This window comes from Pteropus vampyrus, unplaced genomic scaffold, assembly GCF_000151845.1.
Source record: "Pteropus vampyrus isolate Shadow unplaced genomic scaffold, Pvam_2.0 Scaffold48, whole genome shotgun sequence".
NCBI classification, from domain to species: Eukaryota; Metazoa; Chordata; class Mammalia; order Chiroptera; family Pteropodidae; genus Pteropus; species Pteropus vampyrus.
This window is the reverse complement of record NW_011888829.1, coordinates 2,604,303-2,627,272: the sequence shown is the minus strand read 5'-3', so window position 1 is coordinate 2,627,272 and position 22,970 is coordinate 2,604,303. Positions and strand designations below refer to the sequence as shown.

The following is a 22,970-nucleotide window of genomic DNA, read 5'->3' as shown; positions in this document are numbered from 1 at the left end:
AGGGAAGAGAATTAGGGCTGTAAATGAGATGCAGGTAATGTAACTTCTATTGTTGTGTTGATTTCATAATGTTATCAATATGTTATATAACAAATAAAAACGAAAGTATTAAACCCTATACCTTCCTAAAAGAAACCAGCCTGAAACAAATAAACATTATATATAATCAACCAGGTTGTCTTACGAACATAGTAATTTTTTCAGCTGATTTTAAATCACATTATTAGTCGTGCAAATCTCTAGTATGCTATATCCTAAACACAAAAAGAAATCTTATTAAGTGGCCTATTTTTAGTGGTTATATTGGTATTGTTACTTTGAAACTAGATTTCATATGGCATAAAGCAAAGGGATATTTGTTAATGTCATCAGGCATAGTCGTTCCCGGGATAATGATGAAGGAAAGTCCCAGTATGGCCCCTTGCAGCAAGCAGGCTTGAGAAAGATTGGAGCTGGAGGAAGACTTCAGAAGACACATCTGAGGAAACAAAAGTAAAAATTCATAGATTACTTGATATTTTTGAACATGTTAAAAGGGATTTACAGTTTTGTTGGAAAGGTTGGGGCTGATTTAGTGATGAATACCTAAAAACTGAGGAAATAAAAGCAGCAACTTAATTACTAAGAATAAAATTGTTAGAGAAAGGGAATATTGTAATATGCTCTTTGGCTCAATTGTGAATATTTTTTAAGTGTTCATAATGGTTTAATTTAATGGAAAACTAATAGAAATAAATATTAGGTGGATGAAGAGGGATGGGCCTTATCCATCACCTTCCATTGTACAGTTGGACAAAAGGATTCGTTTTTTATAATGTTAGTAAAATTTAAAAAAAACTTACAAGTATGTTGATTAGTAGGTTAAGGCAAATTAAATTATTTCAAAAATAGAAAAAGTCTTTTAAAATCATACCTGTTGCAGTATTTAGTAAATCTCAGCTTATTATTATAAAGTAATATTTGAGTCCTGAGGGTTTTTTTGTTTTTGTTTTTTTACTGAAAAGTAGAATTCTTGGTCATAGAGTATGTGAATCTTCCAACTTTTACCAAACCCTCACATACCCACGAGGTGGGGACTTTCATCAGCATTTGGTGGTGTTAGTCTTTTTAGTTTTTGGCAATCAGGTGGATGTTTCTTGCTAACTTCTTTGAGTCTGATATGCTTTTCCCAAGTACCAGTTAGGTTAAGCAATTTTCATATGCATATTGACCATTTGGATTTAAACTGTTGTGAAGCGCTTGTTCAAATCTTTTTCATCTTTCTATTGGGTTGTATATTTTAATAGGAGTTCTTCAATATCCTAGGTATTTTCTCCCATTCTGTCTCAACTTTTTTTTTTTATAAGGTCTTTGAACCAAACCCAATTTTGTGAATCTTCCCTTGTGTTAGTTCTTAGTTTTAAGAATCTTTCCATATCCTAAAGTAAAGAAATTATTTTCCCTTTCTTTTAAAAGCTCTAGTTTTGCCCTTCACATTTAAGTTTCTGTTGCAGCTGCAGTTGATTTATATGTAGCAATAGGTTGAAGTCTAGTTTCATTTTTGGTCAGCTGTGTCAGCACCAGTAGTGAAAATCCCATTTTTTCCCCGATGCACTGTCATCCCTATCAGTTATTAGATATTTATATATGCATGAGTCCTTTCTCAGCATTTAATCTTTGTTTCGCAGCCAGTTCTGATCTATTGGTCTATTTGTCACTCCCCAAACCAATGCCATGCTCTCTTAATCACTTACTGGTCTTTACAATAGGTTCGATAGCTGGTAAAATGGGTCCTTATGTAAGCACCCCCCCCCCGCTTGTTATTATTCAGAAATGCTTCTGTTTTTAGCTGTTAAAGTTATATAAATTTTAGAATCCAGTTTCAAGTTCCACAGAAAACCTAATAGAATATTGTGAAAAATTGTTAGATCAATTTGGAGAGAATTTATATGTTTGTAATGTTGAGTGTTCTAATTTACAGCCATGCTATTATCTCTTATGTGTTCTTTCGTGACTCATTAAACATTTATAATTATTTCCATAGGGATTTTGGGGGTATTCTCTTAGGATTTTTCCTAGGTGACAGTTTTTGATGCTGTTGTAAATGGTGTCCTATTTTAACTTCAGTTTTACCTTTTTATTCTTGCTAAACAATTTTTATCTTTGTGTTCCTAGTGAAAATGTTTAAATATTTCTTTTCAGTAACTTTGTTGATACTAATTTTACTATAGCTTTGTTTGACTCTTCTACATATATAGTCATATTATCTATATATAAGCATGTTATCTGAATCACAGCAGTTTTTATTTCATTATTTCTAATCCTTAAACCTTTTCTTTTTCTTGCTTTACCATTCTCTGTAAAATATTCAATACATTGATGAATTAAAATGACACCATTGGACATTATTGTCCTGTTCCATATCTCAGAAAACTTTCAACATCATATCAATAAGTAAATATAAAGTTTACTGTAGGGTTTTTATTGATACCTATTATAAAAGTATAGATGTTGTTTTAATATATTAAACTTAGACTATATTGTTTTAATAGTCTACTATTCACCCTATCAGTGAAGGAGAAATTCCCACTCCAGGGTCATAAGAATGGCCCAGCTCATGACACCCAACACTGGACAGATAAGATTGACTGCATTTTATGAGCCCCACATGCTCACAACCCTAGTGGGGAGGACACCGCATACAGTGCAAGGCCACGTGGGAGTTATACTTGGGGCAAGATGAATAACTAGGTGCTGTGGGAGGCAGGCTTTGTACGTACTGTTATGGAAGTAGGGTGCCCCCTGGTTCCCACAAGAGGATGTGATTGGCTTGTTTGAATAATTCTGTAAACTGGCAGGGAGGTAAATCTCGCAATTCAAGGATAAGCAGCAACTGTGCCTGGTCCTGTTGATGAAGGAAAGGATACTTTGTTAGGGAACCTTATTTGTTGGCAGTAGATTGGGGAGGGGAGCTTGTGGTCATGCTCTTTGAAGCCCTCCCAATTTTACCAGAACTGAGGTAGTACATTATATATCAGCCTCGACTTTAGGCCTTAAAGCACCCCATTTATTCCTAATAGTCACAAATATTTTTGGTTTTTTAAAAATCATACACCTTTTCTGCGTCTAGTGACAGGATAGTAGTGTTTTCCTTTAATTTGTTAAGTGGTTAATTCTAAGAGTTGATTTTTCTAATAAAATCTTGCATTGCTATCAGATGTCTACTTAGCAATGGAATAGTATCCTTTTTACATGTTGCTAATTTGGTTTGCTAATATTTTATGATTTTTGCCTTTGTTTATATGGCCTGGGATTCTCCTTTTTTATAGTATGAGTTTTCCTGCAGTTATGTGAGTTTTATAAAATAAAATGCAGAGTGCTACCTTTTTCAATTCTCCGCAAGAATTTTTGTAAGATTGGAATTAAAGTCTGTCTTTCTTTGATATATATGGTAGCAATCAGGGCTTTGGCTTGGTGGGAAGACTTTTGACTCCTGATTTAACTTTCTTAAAGGTTTATAAGACTTCATTCTCACTAGTGACACTGCGGTAGTTTCATTTTTTCCTAGGACTTTGTACATTGTATACACATTTTTAATTTTATTGGTATAAGTAGTTCATAATAACTGTGTACTAATTCTTTGTATCTGTGTTATCTAAAGTTATGATATCATCTTTCATTTGGGTACTGGTGTTACAGATGTGTGCTCACTTGCATTCTCCCTCCTTCTCCTCCATCAGAGGTTTTCAATTTTATTAGTTTCTTTGAAGAACTACTTCTATTCCATTGTATTTTTTTCTAATTTCTTTGGGTTTATTTTACTAAGTCTTAATCAACTTTTTAAATACTTTTTTATTGTAAAATACGCATGACATAAAATTGACCATTTCAATCATTTTTAAGTACAGTTTTGTGCATTAAGAACATTCATTGTTGTGTAATCATTACCACTATTTTCAGAACTTTTTCATCATCCTAAACAGAAATGCTGTATTCATCAAACAGTTAACTCACTATTTTCCCTTCCCCAGGCGCTAGTAACTTTGTCTGCATGAATTTGCCTGTTTCTAGATAGATACCTCATAAGTCTTTTTTTGTCTGACTTATTTAGCTTAATATTTTCAAGGTTCACCCATGTTATAGCATGTAAAAAGAATTTCGTTCCTTTTTGTAGCTAAATAATATTTTGTTTTATGGTTACAGCCTATTTTATTTATCCATTCATCTATTGATGGACACTTGGGTTGTTTCTTTTAACTGTTATGAATAATGCTGGTATGAACATTAATTTGCATAGAGGTATCTGTTTTATTCCCTGTTTTCAATTCTTTGGTTATATACTTAGGAGTAGAATTGCCAGATCGTATGGTTATTCTGTGTTTAATTCTCTGAACCACCAAACTCTTTTCCACACTGGCTGCACCATTTTACATCTCACCAGCAATGCACAAGAGTCTAATTTATCCACATCCTCAGCAAAACTTGTTGTTTTCCTTTTATTAAATTGATAATAGCCATCATGTGGGTGTGAAGTGTAGTATCTTATTGTGGGTTTGACTAAAGATGAGGATTGTTTCATATGCTAATAGGCTGTTTGTATATCTCCTTTGGAGAAATGTCTGTTCAGGTCCTTGGCTTGTTTTTGAATTTTTGTTATTGAGTTGTAGGGGTTCTTTATATCTTCTAGATACTAAGTCCTTATAGATAATATGATTTGCAAATATTTTCTTCCTTTCCATGAGTTGTCTTTTCATCCTCTTGATAGTGCCTTTCGATGTACAATAGTTTAAAATTTTTGATCAAGTCAAAGTGACATCATGCAAAATGGCAGAGTAGGAATCTCTTGGGGTCCCTTCACTGAAACAACCAATATATTGGGAAAAAATTATCAGAATCAACTATTTCAGACTCTGGACCTTGATCAAACAATTCACACAATCAGGAGAGTGCTAATTAAGGGAAAGGCTGCTGCTCTTTGGTCAGAGGACTCCAAAAATTTTCGGTTGCACATTTTGGTCAGTCTGAGGGATCCCTGAAGGCTGACGTTTGCCAAGATTTAAAGAGACTACCTCCCTCTGCCTTTCAAGCCAGACATTTAAGAAAATCTTTGTCAGGTTACTGGCTGGCCACCAGATAGCATGGAACAGAAACTTAAGTGACAAAACAACAAGGAATATATACATACACATTTCACGAAATAGCGTCATTAAGTTAACAAATAGACTGTTCCAGCTATCAACAAGCAAAAATCAGCAGTCCCCAAGGAGTGGGAAAATGAGTTCTAGAGTTACTGCAATAATAAGATCTCTGACAATCTTGCTTGGGGTTTGTTAGGCTTCTTAGATGTGTAGATTCATGTCTTTCATCAAATTTAGGAAGCCATTATTCAACTATTTTTCTGCCCCTTTCTCTGTCTTTTCTCCTGGCAGTCCCATGGTGTATATGTTTGATGGTATCCCATAAGTCCCTCAAGTTCTGTTCATTTTTCTTCATTCTTTTTTTATTCTACCCAGACTGGATAATTTCAATTGCCTTTATCTTCAGGTTTGCTGATTCTTTTTTCTTCCTGTTCAAATCTGCCATTTCTGTCAAATTTTCTTTGCCTACGAACAGGCCATTTCCTGGTTTCTTTGTATGCTTTGTAATTTTTTGTTGAGACCTGGACATTTGGAGTATTATATCGTGGTAACTCTGGAAATCAAAATTTTCCCCTTCTCAGGGATTAATTTTGTTTCCTGATGAGGTCTTCAGTTGTCTATTTGTGTAGTGATTTTTCCAAACTATTTTTCAAAGCCTTCCTCGCACGTATTACTGGCATGTTATCTTGGTACTCAGTCTGTGACATATTAGAAGTTCTTTAAATATAGATTTTTCAAGTGTATATGCCAATAAAATGTCCTGATAGATACCACCAGAGGAGCTGCTGCAGCCTAGGGGAGCAAAATAAAGCCAAACATCTCACCTGGCTCTCAGGATACCCCCATACTAAACAAATCATACAACCCCAAATTTTAGAGTACAAGGTCCTTACTGTTCACTCTGGTACCAGCCAGATACTTTAGGAATGTGGGCTGCCATCCCCACATTGCAGCAGGCAGGATTAAGGAATTGGAGCATGGTAGCTATTTCATGCAAGCAGCTTTCTTGCCAGAGTTCAGCATCTTCTCCTGTCATTGAGCATTTTGCTAATTGCTGTAAATGTTTGAGTTAGTTCCAGAGTTCTGAAGTAGTTAATTCTGATCTTTTTTTTCTAGCTTAATAGTTGTTATTGGTGGAGGGACCAACCCCCGAAGCTGTCATTTTTTATGATATCCTTTGCTACTATTTTTACTGCTCTCCTAGTTTCTAATATAATTGCCAGATAAATGTGTAATTCTTTCTTTTTAATTAATTTTTCAGAGATGCAGAGTTAGGGTCATTGTCACCACCATTGGTGGCAAAGGACTTGTTGAGTATCATGGACTCATAGATTTTTTTTTTTTAACGCCTACAGCACCTGGTATTCCTAAAGATTTTTAAAAAAATAAATTGAATGCATTTTAGTTGTTATTCCTTTTGCCCTTCAAATTTTCTCAATCTGATGCAACCCTTTTTTTCTTTAGCTGTTCTTTGCCTTCTAACAACATATCCCAGTCTCACTACACATCCCAAGTTTGCCGCAGATTTGGAATCAACAGTTTTTTTTCCTTTTGTGGGGTAATGGTATTTAGAAACCAAAAAATGAGGATCTTTCTGGCATGTGATTACTTCTAAACCTTTTGAGACTGGAAAGAATTAGGAAATATATTTTTAGAAATTCATTTGTGCATATTTATATTTCTAAGTCAGTTTTACACTTGAAGATATTTACTTGACTTTTTAATTTTACATCAGTTTTCTTTCTCTGGTCTACTGAAAACTTTTGCCCTGATAGCATTAACACAATGTTTGTGTTTAACCACTAATTGAAATTGTTTTCCTTTATTTGCAGAAAACTTATCTTCATAATAACACTACCAGTATTATTCTTAACAATAAGTTCTGAGTGTAGCTTAAAATTACTTTGCAGTTTTTACTTAAGAAAAAAAAAACGGTAAAAACTGACAGTATACTTAAAACAGATGCAAAGAACCCTCATGAAAATATGTTAAACCTCAATAAGAAGTATAGAAATGAATACTATACCAAGATAAGTATTTTTCACCTCTCAGGCAAAAATCCAAGTTTGTTAACATACTCTATTTATGAGGCTTTGAGGAACTAAGTATTGCCACACGTTTCTAATAAGGGTACCTTTGGCATTTTCTAACAAAATTGCAGATTCTTTTACCCTTTAACCGACAAACCTACTTGTAGGAATCTATTTTAAGGCTATACCCGCCATGAGTATAAAGTGATGTGTAAACAGAGATGTTCATTATGTCATTATTTATAATAGCAACAATTGAAAATAGAATTTACTGATGAGTGATTGCCAGGATATATATACTGTTAAGTGAACAAAAGCAAGCTACAGTACTGTGTATATGGTTTGCTACTTTTGGTATATGGAAATGTGAATATTTTTGCAAAAAGAACTTTTGGGGAACGAAAAAGAAAATAGTTACTGAAAGGATAAGCCAGAAACATGGTTTAATAAAAAGTAGTGAACCTAAAAAACTATCCATTTGGCAATGTAACAGCATATTGTTGGATTTTGTTATCCAGTGTGACAGTTTATCTTTCAACTATGCATCTTTAAATATATTTAAATATATTTCAGTTGGATTTAGAGTTCTTCCTAGACAGTTATTGTTTGTCACTTGAAAGATGCCTTTCTACTGTCTTCTGATTTCCATTGTTGCTGATGAGAAGTAGGCTGTCAGTCTTTTGTGTTTTTGTTTGATGATAATCCATCTTTTTTTTCTTTGATTTTAAGATTTTTTTTGTTTTTTACAGGTTTAGTGTGATATATCTAAATGTTTGTTTTTAATCTACTTGTGATTAATTCGTTATGGAACATCTGTAAGATTTATTGCTTAACTTCTACAGAATTCTTACCTATTATATTTTATCTCAGACCATCTTTTGAGACAGTGATTAAATACTTGTTACATATTCTATGTGTATATTTCTATTTCTAGACTCTGTTCTTTTACATTGTTTGTATTTCTGTTCTAATATGAATATGACCTGGTTTTGATTACTGTAGCACTACAGTAAGTCTTGAAATCATGTCACATAAGTCTTCCAGATTTGTTAGTTTTCAAATTGCTATTCTTAGTCTTTTTCATATAAATTTTAGGATCAATTTGTCAGTTTCTGCAAAAAGCCTGCTGAGATTTTAATTGAGATAGCACTGAATTTTTAGCTTAGTTTGGGGAAAAAGAACATCTTAACTATATCGAGTGTTCCATTCCAGGAACATGTTTAATGTCTGTTTTTGGATTGTCTTTAATTTTTGTTTTGTTATTTTCACAATACAGTCTTGCATACATTATATTAAAAGTATTCCTAGGTATTTATGTGGCTTTTGTATGGATGCCTCACAATTTGTACGTAGATGATTGTTCCTGTGAATATAAACAGTTTTACTTCTTTTCCAACCTGTTTGCATTTTATTTGTCTATCTTGCATTCCTTCTTCCCAGTCACGTGAGAAAGCATTCAGTATTTCGTCATTAAATATGTTAGGTGTAGGTTTTTCATACGTGGTTTTTATCAGGTTGAGGATGTTTCTTTCTGTTCCCAGGTCGTTGAAAGATTTTTTTCTTACATGGGTGTTGAAATTTTCAAAGATGATAATATGGCTTTTCTCCTTTATTTTGTTAATATAGTGAATTACTTTGAATGCTCAACCATTCTTGCATTTCTGAAATACACTCTACTTAATCATGATGTGCTATCCTTTTTATGTATTTCTGCATTTGATTATCTGATATTTTGTTAATGATTTTTGTTAATCTTTGTTCATGAGAGATACTGGCCTGTACTTTTTTTCCTTGTAATGACCACGTCTGATTTTGGTATCCGGGTAATGCTGGCCATATAAAATGAGATCTAAAGTGTTTTCTCCTTCTCTATTTTCTATGAGTTGTCTAGAGTTGATAGCATCATCTTTACATGTAAAGAAGTGAATCCCTATATGTCTAGACTTTGTGGGAAGGTTTTTAGGTACAAATTCAATTTCCGTCATTGATACCGTGCCATTCAGGTTTTCTGTTTCTTCTTGAGAAGATTTTGATAATTCGTCTTTCAACAAAGCAACACATTTAGTCAAATTGATCTTAATATTTCCAATATTACTTTTTAAAGTATCTGCAGATTTTGATGGAATCCGTAGAAAAGGCCTCTTTCTGATTTTGGCCATTTTTTTTCTTCATCAGTCTAGCTAGAGGTTTATTAATTTTTTCATTTCATGTTTTGTTTCCTTAAAAATTGGATTTAGTCCATTTCTTACCTTTTAAAAAAAACTTGTTTAAAATATAGTCAAATATGCAGTACATTGTTTAGACATCTATATAGTTCATAAAACGATCCTCCAGTTGCTCCCTCCTTCCCCTGGCCCTCCACCTAGCCATCATATTAATGCTGTCAACTATCAGCTACTAATTTGTACTTCTTTAACCCTTCACCCCATTCTCCCAGTTCTCCAGCCTCCCCTCCCTTCTGTCCGTCACCAAATTGTCCACTATATTTGTGAGTCTGTTTTTGATTAGTTTGTTCTTTTTATTCCACATATAAGTGAAATCATATAGTATTTATATTTCTCTGTCTAATTTATTTCACTCAGCATAATAACCTCTAGGTCCATCCATATTGTTGCAAATGGTAGGATTTCATTTTTTTTTAATGGCTGAGTAATATTCCATTGTATATATGAGCCATAATTTCTTTATCCAGTCTTATGTTGTTGGGCATTTAGGTTTCTTCCATATCTTGGCTATTGTATATGGTGCTGCCATTAATATTGGAGTGCATAGATCTTTTTGAATTATTGTTTTGGTTTTCTTTTGATAAATACCCAGAAGTGCAGTTGCTGGGTCAAAAGGTTTATCCCTTTTTAATTTTTTGAGAAACCTCCATACTGTTTTTCATAGCAGCTGTACCAATTTGCAATCCCACCAGAGGTTTATTAATTTTTACTCTCCCCCCAGCCTGAACTGTGGTGTCATTGATATTTTTCCCCCTGTTATTCCCATATTCTTTTTTTTTTTTTCATTGCTTTCTGCTTTTTGTTTTACTTTCTGGGATTAATTTGCTCTTTTTTTCCTAAGTTCTTGAGGTGGCAGCTTAAACATCGATTTTTAGACTTTTCTTCATTAACACATTTTTGTTAATTTCTAAATTATTTCCAAATATTTGGGGATTTTCCACTTCTGTCTGTCACTGATTCTGAGTTAATCTCATTATGATCATAAAACATATTTTCTGTTTCTAGTTTTTTTGTTTTATACTTATTTTATTGCCCAACATATGTTATATCTTGGTGAATATTCCATTCACATTTAAAGAATAGACATTCTGCTATTTTTTCATTTTTTATATCATTACTTATTTTCTGTTTACTGCTCTATTGATTAGTGAGAGAAGAGTTGAAATCTCCAACTATCATGTGGATTTGTATGTTTCTTTTTTCACTTGTTTTGAGTTTTACATAATATGTTCTGAAGCTCCGTTGATTTGGTGCATGTGCATTTTAGGATTAATATGTTTTCACGAGGAATTGACCCCTTTATCATTTATACTGTCCTCGTTTTATGTCTTGTAATAGTTCTTGTTCTGTAGTCTAATATTGATTGTCTAATAAAGTCCTCCATGTGTCATACACTTATTGTTTGACTGTATCTATTTCCATTCTTTTTTAAAGCTGTGTGTATTTAAATGGAATTTCTTGCAGATAGCATTTAATTGGGTCTTTTGTTCTATACACACGTACATATGTTTAAGTAGCAAGCCATCAATGATATTGACAGGACCATGGGCAGAGCACTCTTCTGTATTACGTAGATCCTTTCCTTTTTCTCCCCTGGATGTTGAAATATAGTTGTCTGACTGGTGGTGATCCATCTCATGGTTCTGTCATATAACCGTGCTTGTAACCGTGATCCACAGTGTGTAATAAGAGGCTTTGAATCCACATACATTGCTTTTGTGGAGATGGGCAAAGAGTTCCAAACCATTCCTGGTACTTAATATCAAAGTATAAGCCCCACACTATGCTTAGGTTTAGAAACTAAAACTTCATCAAAAGGTGATATAGCAAATCATATTCACATTTCAAACCTAAGAATCTGTAACATTTGTAGAAAAAAAGAATAAAACCAGATCTTAGTAAATTTATTTTAAGTCTGGTCATGTTTTAAGTGTATAATGGTGATCTATCATTAATCATATTAGTCATATTTTTTGACCTTATAATTATCTAAACATGTTTCATTATTTAGCAAACATGGAAAATTATACTTAGGTGGATAATGAACATATAACTTCAGTCTTTTAACTTTATTATTTTTTTTTGTCTTTTAACTTTAAAATTCCAAAAAATATAATACTGATGTGTTACTTGTTACAGTTTGATTAGTAAATAGGTGATTCCCTTGTTTAATTTGTTCAAAGCACATATTCCGTATCCTTACCTTTTGGTATCAGCAAAGAGAAGCAATTTATAGCATTTATACTGGTCCATTTGCTTTACCATTTCTCCTTAATTAATGTTGACTATGCTTGCCTTTTGGATTTTGTATTTTCCCTTTTCAAAAATGAAAGTGGAATTATGTTTCTATAGTAATCCCACACTTCCCCATGATAGTGTATCAAAGGATCACTTTCTTCATACAGGCATTCAGGTATTGTTTATAATATGCAGTGCTTGGTTTTTCTTGTACTAAATGAAGTACATCTTCAGCTTGGAAATGAATTTTGGGTAGAGATGCAAATTTGAGATTCACCAACATTTAGTTCCATTGTTCCTTGTTAGGTAAAGGAACATCTTTGACTCAGAATTTATTTGTAGCCTAAATAGATCATGCTGTGAGGGAATCAGGTAGGCAAGGTCATGCTGGCCCTTTCAGAAGGAGTCAGCTGTTACTGATTTTAATTGAGGGCACAGGCTTTAATGCACAAGTTTACCAGGTCTAACCTGGCATCATTAGTCTCTTTTTATATACTTATTCATAGAATCCTTATAACAGCCGTGCATCATATTTGTTCTAATGGGCATGAAATACTTAGCAGAATAACAGGAACATAGTTCTCAATATGGTAGCCATTATCATCATGATTATCATGTTCTTCTGTTTCACAGAAGAGGAAATAGAGGCTCAAAAAGATTTAGGGGTTATAGAGCAGTCAGTAAAGAGGAATAATCTAGATCTCTTTGGCTTTAAAGTCTGTGCTGTATCTTTTTTATTTAAATACATTGCCTGGAAAATATACATGAAATGTGTCATTAGGCAGGGTTCAAATACTAGATTTGCCACTTAGTAGTTTGAGCACCATGGCCTGCCCATGGTCACGTTTCCTGATCTGTGGAATGAGGATAATACTTAATGCACCAGAGCTGTGTTGTTGTGGGGGTTACTAGTCCTCATGCTCTCTTCTAACCCTAGAAGAGAGCTCTGACAGAAGCCAGAAGAACTTTGAGCCTGAGATCTCATTTGCACCTTCGTCTCCCTGTGCTCTTAGGCTTGAAAGCAGTTTGGCTCAGGAAAGATAGATTGGTGAAGTTAGTATTTGGAGAGGAGCTGCTGCTTCTTTCTTCCTGCCTAGGTATAGCCACTATCCAGAATTTCATTCTTTTTTAAATATAGTTTATCAGCTATGTATGCTTTCCTATCTAATATTTTTTTTTGGATTTGACTTTCTGAACTTTATGATAGAGTATAATATGTAGTCTTCTGTGATTTACTTTCTTCACTCAGTAGTTTTGGGGATTCAGTCATGTTGATGTCTGTAGTTTGAGTGCATTGATTTTATTGCTGTATAGTACTCTATTATTTGAATATACCGCATTATTTTGTTTGTATTGTTGACGAACATTTGGGTTGTTTCCAGTTGTGGACTTTTATGTAAAGTGCTGCTATGAGCATTCTTGAACATGTCTCCTGATATGAAGTATAAGAATTTCCCCCTGAAGGAATTGTCCATCATGGGCATGCATATTACTAAGGAAGTTTATTCATTTGTTCACCAAATATTTATCGAGCACTACTATGTGCCAGGTACATTTTTAAGTGTTTTGGAATATTGGTGAACTAAACAGATAAAAATCTCTGCCCTGCTGGAGTTTATATTCTACTTGGGATAGTCAGATAATAAACAATAAACATACATAAATGAAATAGAAGGATGAAAAGTGCCAGGAAGAAAATAATTAGATCGGGATAAGGAAGATCAGTTGTACAGGGAAGTGGGTGGGAATGCAGGTGTCATCAAAGGTAACATTTGAAAACAGACTTAAAGGAAGTTACGCACTATTTAAAAAGTTTTAAACCTAATTAAAAAATAGGCAACAACTATGGCCATTATGCACAAGTGTGTGCCAAAGTAAAAACTCCACATTTCTCAGGAAATTATTTTTCTTTAGTTAATCAGATTTTAATCTCTTCATTTTCTGCTGGGATATTCTAGTTGCTGATCTCTACTAATTTGTGCAGAGGAACTACAAATGTGCTCAGATTTGTCAAATAGAAATTACATTTCCCCACTACTTTATGGGTAAAAAGGATGTGAAGGACCTACATACTGAAAACTATAAGACATTATTAAAATAAATTGATGACACAAAGAAATGGAAAGATATTCCATGTTCATGGATTGGATGAATCAGCATAGTTAAAATGGCCATATTACCCAAAGCATAGACAAATTTAATGCAATCCCCATCAAAATCCCAACAGCACTTTTTAAAGAAATAGAACAAAAAATCATCAGATTTGTATTGAATCACAAAATACCCCAAACAGCCAAAGCAATCCTAAGAAAAAAAGAAAAAGGTCAAGGTAGCACAGTGCCTCACTTCAGATCAAACAATAAAGCGACAGTAATTTAAAAAGTCACAATATTGGCAGAAAAACAGACACACAGACCAATGGAACAGAACTGAGAGCCCAGAAAAAAACTCACATATATATGGGCAAATAATTTTTGACAAAAGAGCCAAAAACAAAGTGGAGAAAAGGAAGTCTCTTCAGTAAATGGTGCTGGGAATATTGGAAAGCCATATGCAAAAGAATGAAACTAAATTGTTGTGTGTCACCATTATACCGAAATTAACTAAAAATGGATCTAAAACCTAAATATAAGACCTGAAACAGTAAATTTCATGGAAGAAAACATAGGTACTAAGCTCATAGACCTTGGTTTGAGAGAGAATTTTATGAATTTGACCTCCAGGGCAAGGGAGGTAAAAGCAAAAGTAAATAGGAAGATATCAAACTAAAATGCTTCTGCACTGCAAAGGAAATGGTCAACAAAACAAAGAGGTACCAGCTGAATGGGAGAAGATATTTGCAAACAACATCTCTGATAAGGGGCTATAATATCCAAGATATATAAAGAATTCATACAACTCAACAACAAAAACCAAACAATCCAGTTAAAAAAAAAATGGGCAGAGAATTTGAACAGATGCTTTTTCCAAGAAGACATACAAACGGCCAACAGATGTGTGAAAAGATGTTCAACTACACTAGCTATTAGGGAAATGCAAATCAGAACCACAGTGAGATACCACCCCACACCTGTTGGATTGGCTGTTATTCAACAAGACAAATAAAGCAAGTGTTGGAGAGGCTGTGGGGAAAAAGGAACCCTTCTGCACTGCTGGTGAGACTATAAATTGGTACAGCCACTATGGAAAACAGTATGGAGGTTCCTCAAAAAATTAAGAATAGACCCAGCAATTCCTCTTCTGGGTATTTACCCCCCAAATTTGAAAATATCCATACAAATGTATGTACACTGATGTTCATTGCAGCATTCTTCACAGTGGCCAAGACATGGAAGCAACCTAAGTGTCCTTTGATAAATGATTGGATAAAAATGTGGTACATGTATACAATGGAATACTACTCAGCCATTAGAAAATATGAAATACTGTTATTTGCAATAACATGGTTGAATCTTGTGACTATTATGCTAAGCGAAATAAGTCAAATAGTTGAGAACCATATGATTTCACTCGTGAGATAGGAAACTGAAGGCAACAAACAAGACAGACAAACATACATAGACACAGACAACAGTTTAGTGGTTACCAAAGGAAAAGAGGGGAGAGAAGAGGTAGATAAAGGTAAAGGGGGTCAAATATATGGTGATGGAAGGAGATTTGACTTTGGGTGGTGAACATAATGCAATATACAGATGATGTATTATTGTACACTTAAAACCTATATGATTTTATTAACCATTGTCCTAATTTAATTTTTTAAAAAATTGGATAATGATTCTTCTCACTTAGTTTTCCTTTTCAAAATTGCTTTAGCTCTTCTATTACCCTCCTTTTTCATAACTCTTTGAATAATCTTGTCTGTATCTATAAAAAATCTTGTATAGGATTTTGATAGAAATACATTATAGATCAATTTGGGGAGAATTGACATCTTTACTGCAATGTGTCTTCCAATCCATGAATGCAGCATATCTCTCATCAGCATTTTGTACTTGTCAGCTTAAAGATGTTTGTACATCTGATCAAAAATCAGAGGTCCCTATTGTGTGGGTCTGTTTCAGGTCTTATTCTGTTTCATCTATGTGTGAATCCCTTGGTCAATAACACACATTTCTGATTTCAGTAGCTATATAATAAGTCTTAAAATTGGATAAAGCGATTTCTCTACTTCATTCTTTTCAGTACTGATTTAGCTATTGTTCATTTGCCTTTCTGTGTAAAGCTTAAAATAATATTCTCTAAATTTACAAAAAAATGTTGCTAGGATTATATTAAGAATTGTGTTAAACCTGTAGATTGTATTAAGGAGAACTGACGTCTTTACTACACTGTTTATCTCTTAACACACTATATCTCTTCACTTATTTAGAACTTTGATTTCTCTTATCAGCATTTTGTAGTTTCCAGTTCCTGTACATGTTTTAAGTTTACACTTAAGTATTTCATTTTGTTTAGAGCTAGCTTCCATGTACTTATAGGGCTATTCATATTATTTCATATTGGATAAGTCATAGTACTTTGTGCTTTTTGAATAATTGGCTCATTTCACTTAACTGTCACATTTATATGAGTTGTTTTCTTAGTATTCTATTATCTTTTTTATGTCCACATGATTGTAGTGATAGTCCTTTTTTCATATCTTAATGTTTCTAAGTTGTGTCTTCTCCTTTGTCAGTCTTGCTGGGGGCTTGTTAATTTTACTGACCTTTTCAAATAACCAGCTTTTTGTTTTATTGACTTTTCGGTTTTTAATTCCATTGGTTGATTTCTGCTTTTTTATTATTTGCTGCCTTCGTTGAAGTACAAATTGAAGTCTATACTCCTTCTGCTGCCTGTCTTGACTCCTGGGTGGGGAAGAGCCTCCTTCTTACTGGTGGATGGCAGTATCCCACTAAGCTTCCGTTGATACCTCCCTGGCTGGTAGAGACACGGGTGCCTATTTGTTGCTTTCCATGTGTTCTTCATGAACACAGCTGAATGGGAGAAGATTTTTGCAGACAACATCTCTAATAAGGGATGGGGACATAGCGGGAGGGAGGTTACTGGTAGGCAGCGATGAAAGTGCTGACTGTCCAATAGGCCTCCTCTGATGCCAGCACAACATAGAAGTGAAGGAGTGTTTCATTATTGTGCTGGAAGTTGCAAGTTCAGGCTCCTGATACCGAAACCAGTGAAGGTCCATCAGCCCAGTGCGCAGCAGAGCCAAACACTGAACATCGAGCTTTGCAGTGAAGAAATGGAGCTGTTTATTTGCAGGGCATGAAGCAGGGAGAACATGAAGCTATCGCTTAAAACCCAAATTCCTCGATAACTTTTAATCACAGATTTTTAAAGGCAAAGATTGAGGGTTAGGGGTCTTTGGTGCAGCTGATTGGTTAGTTCTTGTACAAGCTTCTGTGGTTTTCTCCAATTCCTGATGTCATCTTGCTGGAGCCTTCTTAACTGTGGTCAGGTGCTCTAATTAGGATTTGCAAAAGCGTCTCATGATTGCGTGTCAGTGATATCTATAAAGCAAAAGGCAGAAACTAAACATCTTGTGACCTTTGTTATTTAAACTATTGTTGCTTCTTACTTAACTAGTTAAATTCCTCTATTATCTCAAGCAAAGTACACTTAACACTTTTCCTGGGCTTGCTTTACAGTCAGGCCTCTAGGACATGACTGACATACTTTCTTAATCTTTGACTATAAGTTATATGACAACCAAAACAATTGAAACATTTAATTAAAGCCTATACTTAACATCTCTGGATTCTGTGATCTAATGCCTAAACATATTTACTGCTAACTGATTTCATTCCTCACATGGTCTCCAGTGACACTGCAGGGGGCCTCATTACCACCCAGTGAGGATCAAAGCCCCTGCTCCCCACTAGTCTTCTCTCATATACCCAGCAGAAGGTAGTAAGGGCACCTGGTTTCTGCTTAGCCCAGGTGGAAGTCTAGGCTTCCCACTGGGCCTTTGCTGGTGGGAAAGGGAGTACGTTTTCTGTGGTGTTTGGCTGAAGTAGAGTAGTCACTACCTAGAAGTGTTGTCTTGCTAGACTGCCCTTTTCCTGGTCCTTTGGATAGAAAGAGCAGGCTTTTGTGGGCTCGTTTGTTTGTTTGTTTATACTTGTTAGTGTTTGTGGGATAGTGGCTTCATGAACATCCACTTAGGAATATATAAGGCTAAAAGAAAACCTAGATCCCTTGGGTCCTGAGGTCTCTAGCCATTTTGCTGCCTTCTCTCTACCTTTTACAGTTTTCTTGTGCTGATTTTATATTGGATGTCTAGTTTTTAGCTGTAGTTATCTGGAGAAATAAGAGAAAATGTGTTTATGCAATCTTTTTCTTCTGTGATGTGCATTGTCACATATTTACGGATTTTAATTATTAATCACTTTCTTCATAGTAATCTTTTGACTAGCTGTTGTTCTTCAGTGAAGTTGAATTCATTAATCTTTCCCTTACGTTCTTTTTGTTTGCTTAAGAAATGTATACCTGCTCATAGGGTACACAGATATTCTTTGTGAAAGTTTAAAAATTCTTAATTTTTCCAAAATAATTATTTTTTGAATTGAGTAAAATAGGGCTCTAATTTCACTCTCCTCCCGTTTTAGAGAACTGTAGCATCATTAAAGTTCATCTTTTTTTTCTACTAATGTCTACTGCCACATCTATCATATGTAAAATTTCCATATATGCGAGCCTATTTCTGGTGTGTATCTTTTGTTCTTTTGTTTATCCTTACATGGATATCACACTATCTTAATTACTATAGCTTTATAGTCTTATTTGGTAGACACGTCTCCTGGCTTGTCAAAATTCTATTGAAATTCCTGTTTGGGTTATTATTAAACCTGCACTGAATCTGTAGATATGTTTGGGGAGACTTGCCATCTTTACTGTCATGAACATGGTTTTTTCATTACTTAGATTTTTTTTTTAACTTTCTAAAGATAGTTTCACATTTTTCTCCACGTGGAGAAAATTTTAGTTTCTATTGTAAAAATGGATTTTTTAATTAAAAAATTTGTTTATTGCTTGGATATATAAGTGAAATTGACCTTTGGATTTTTTTGTATTCATTCTTATGCATTTCATTTTATAAAAATATATCTGGGAACCTTATTACAGTCTCCTTGGTACAATTACAGCATCAAGTTTATATTAGACTTTTTAAAATTTAATTAAAAATTTAGATTTTAACTTATTTATAATCATTTGCTTTACCAAGCACCGTGAAAAATGATTTATTTTTTTAAGTAATAGTAACATCCCCAAAGGAACATTATTTGCACTTATTAAAGAGAAACAGAATAGTGTTTCTTAATCTCCCATGTAGACTTTAGATGAAACAAATATGTCTAAGTATATCTGCGCTCCACTTTTGGAAATGCTGATTCTATAGGTCCAGAGAGAACTAGAGCTCTCTGTTCTTTTAGAAATGTCCCACATGGTTCTGCACGTCCCTATTTGAAAACCACTGCTGGAGAAGTGAAACAATAAAAATGATGGCCCACGGGGAAGAGCCTCCTTCTTACTGGTGGATGGCAGTATCCCACTAAGCTTCTGTTGATACCTCCCTGGCTGGTAGAGACACGGGTGCCTATTTGTTGCTTTCCATGTGTTCTTCATGAACACAGCTGAATGGGAGAAGATTTTTGCAGACAACATCTCTAATAAGGGATGGGGACATAGCGGGAGGGAGGTTACTGGTAGGCAGCGATGAAAGTGCTGACTGTCCAGTAGGCCTCCTCTGATGCCAGCACAACATAGAAGTGAAGGAGTGTTTCATTATTGTGCTGGAAGTTGCAAGTTCAGGCTCCTGATACCGAAACCAGTGAAGGTCCATCAGCCCAGTGCGCAGCAGAGCCAAACACTGAACATCGAGCTTTGCAGTGAAGAAATGGAGCTGTTTATTTGCAGGGCATGAAGCAGGGAGAACATGAAGCTATTGCTTAAAACCCAAATTCCTCGATAACTTTTAATCACAGATTTTTAAAGGCAAAGATTGAGGGTTAGGGGTCTTTGGTGCAGCTGATTGGTTAGTTCTTGTACAAGCTTCTGTGGTTTTCTCCAATTCCTGATGTCATCTTGCTGGAGCCTTCTTAACTGTGGTCAGGTGCTCTAATTAGGATTTGCAAAAGCATCTCATGATTGCGTGTCAGTGATATCTATAAAGCAAAAGGCAGAAACTAAACATCTTGTGACCTTTGTTATTTAAACAATTGTTGCTTCTTACTTAACTAGTTAAATTTCTCTATTATCTCAAGCAAAGTACACTTAACACTTTTCCTGGGCTTGCTTTACAGTCAGGCCTCTAGGACATGACTGACATACTTTCTTAATCTTTGACTATAAGTTATATGACAACCAAAACAATTGAAACATTTAATTAAAGCCTATATTTAACATCTCTGGATTCTGTGATCTAATACCTAAACATATTTACTGCTAACTGATTTCATTCCTCACATGGTCTCCAGTGACACTGCAGGGGGCCTCATTACCACCCAGTGAGGATCAAAGCCCCTGCTCCCCACTAGTCTTCTCTCATATACCCAGCAGAAGGTAGTAAGGGCACCTGGTTTCTGCTTAGCCCAGGTGGAAGTCTAGGCTTCCCACTGGGCCTTTGCTGGTGGGAAAGGGAGTACGTTTTCTGTGGTGTTTGGCTGAAGTAGAGTAGTCACTACCTAGAAGTGTTGTCTTGCTAGACTGCCCTTTTCCTGGTCCTTTGGATAGAAAGAGCAGGCTTTTGTGGGCTCGTTTGTTTGTTTGTTTATACTTGTTAGTGTTTGTGGGATAGTGGCTTCATGAACATCCACTTAGGAATATATAAGGCTAAAAGAAAACCTAGATCCCTTGGGTCCTGAGGTCTCTAGCCATTTTGCTGCCTTCTCTCTACCTTTTACAGTTTTCTTGTGCTGATTTTATATTGGATGTCTAGTTTTTAGCTGTAGTTATCTGGAGAAATAAGAGAAAATGTGTTTATGCAATCTTTTTCTTCTGTGATGTGCATTGTCACATATTTACGGATTTTAATTATTAATCACTTTCTTCATAGTAATCTTTTGACTAGCTGTTGTTCTTCAGTGAAGTTGAATTCATTAATCTTTCCCTTACGTTCTTTTTGTTTGCTTAAGAAATGTATACCTGCTCATAGGGTACACAGATATTCTTTGTGAAAGTTTAAAAATTCTTAATTTTTCCAAAATAATTATTTTTTGAATTGAGTAAAATAGGGCTCTAATTTCACTCTCCTCCCGTTTTAGAGAACTGTAGCATCATTAAAGTTCATCTTTTTTTTCTACTAATGTCTACTGCCACATCTATCATATGTAAAATTTCCATATATGCGAGCCTATTTCTGGTGTGTATCTTTTGTTCTTTTGTTTATCCTTACATGGATATCACACTATCTTAATTACTATAGCTTTATAGTCTTATTTGGTAGACACGTCTCCTGGCTTGTCAAAATTCTATTGAAATTCCTGTTTGGGTTATTATTAAACCTGCACTGAATCTGTAGATATGTTTGGGGAGACTTGCCATCTTTACTGTCATGAACATGGTTTTTTCATTACTTAGATTTTTTTTTTAACTTTCTAAAGATAGTTTCACATTTTTCTCCACGTGGAGAAAATTTTAGTTTCTATTGTAAAAATGGATTTTTTAATTAAAAAATTTGTTTATTGCTTGGATATATAAGTGAAATTGACCTTTGGATTTTTTTGTATTCATTCTTATGCATTTCATTTTATAAAAATATATCTGGGAACCTTATTACAGTCTCCTTGGTACAATTACAGCATCAAGTTTATATTAGACTTTTTAAAATTTAATTAAAAATTTAGATTTTAACTTATTTATAATCATTTGCTTTACCAAGCACCGTGAAAAATGATTTATTTTTTTAAGTAATAGTAACATCCCCAAAGGAACATTATTTGCACTTATTAAAGAGAAACAGAATAGTGCTTCTTAATCTCCCATGTAGACTTTAGATGAAACAAATATGTCTAAGTATATCTGTGCTCCACTTTTGGAAATGCTGATTCTATAGGTCCAGAGAGAACTAGAGCTCTCTGTTCTTTTAGAAATGTCCCACATGGTTCTGCACGTCCCTATTTGAAAACCACTGCTGGAGAAGTGAAACTATAAAAATGATGGCCCACGGGGGTGTTTATTTCGAGGAGCAGCTCATTTAAAATTATGAGGATTTATTCATTTACTGTACTAGGTGTGGGATATGTATACACACATATATTTATACTCCATATATGTACATAAACTAAATTGCTTTGTATTAAATAACAGCAGGCATGAATTTGAAGAGAATGAACATTTTAAAAGAACCTATTCACAGTTTGGATGAGATATGTTGGTTTAGTGCATGACATATTTGTATTAAAACTTAAAATGCAAGCTCATGGATGTAGATTGGTGTTTGCCTGAAGAGGGGGTGAGGGGATGAATGAAATGGGTGAAGAGAGTCAAAAAGGTACAAATTCCCAGTTATAAAATGAATAAGCCATGGGAATGTAATGTGTATAGCATGGTGACTATAGTTAATAATACTGTATTGCATATTTGAAAGTAGTTCAGAGAGTGGATCTTGAAAGTTCTCACGAGAAAAAAATTGTCACTATGTATGGTGATGGATGTTAACTTATTGTGGTGATTATTTTGCTGTGTGTACAGACATCAAATCATTGTCTTACATCTGAAAATAATGTGTTAATTTTACTTAAAAAAAAAAAAAAAAACAGAATGCAATTTTGTCTTTTCCAGTTGGGGTCATTCGATGTCCAGTTTGCAGCCAAGAATGTGCCGAGAGACACATAATAGACAATTTTTTTGTGAAAGATACTACTGAGGTTCCCAGCAGTACAGTAGAAAAGTCTAATCAGGTAAGTGTGTTAAGTCTTGAATCTTTTGCCTCCTCTTAATGAGGCAGCCTAAAATGCTGGAGGACTCGAAAATAAAACGTCAAACAGAACTTTTATATCTGTGAGGTTATGTTATATCATAAAGGTATATAGATATATAAAAAATAATGAATAATTCATCTTAAGGAATAAAATACTGCCAATACAGAAGCCCTAATTACACTCAGACCTTCTCTAGCCTCTCAGAGAAAACCATTATTCTATATTTGACATTATTTTGTTTCTTTTTAATTTTACTCTGTATTGACAATTAGATTTATGTCAGGCTCCCCCCTCCCCTCCTTTTCATTATCTTCTATTTTAATGATAAACTCTGTAATGGTACATATGAAAAATTCCATGTCTTAGATCAGTGTGGTTTCTACATTTTAAGAAGGTCTTTTCTACATGGTACTTCTTCAAGAGCCCCATTTGGTAGCATTGTCC

At 34.4% G+C, this 22,970-nt stretch overlaps 1 protein-coding gene across 1 annotated transcript in view; it reads left to right on the top strand.

The window, feature by feature from the left end:
* TRIM24 (tripartite motif containing 24) overlaps nt 1-22,970 on the top strand; it is a 120,385-nt gene that overhangs the window by 38,375 nt on the left and 59,040 nt on the right. Inside the window, exon 2 of the mRNA XM_011359563.2 lies at nt 22,365-22,505. Within this exon, the coding sequence (XP_011357865.1) occupies nt 22,365-22,505 (141 nt within the window). The remainder of the gene's footprint in view (nt 1-22,364; nt 22,506-22,970) is intronic.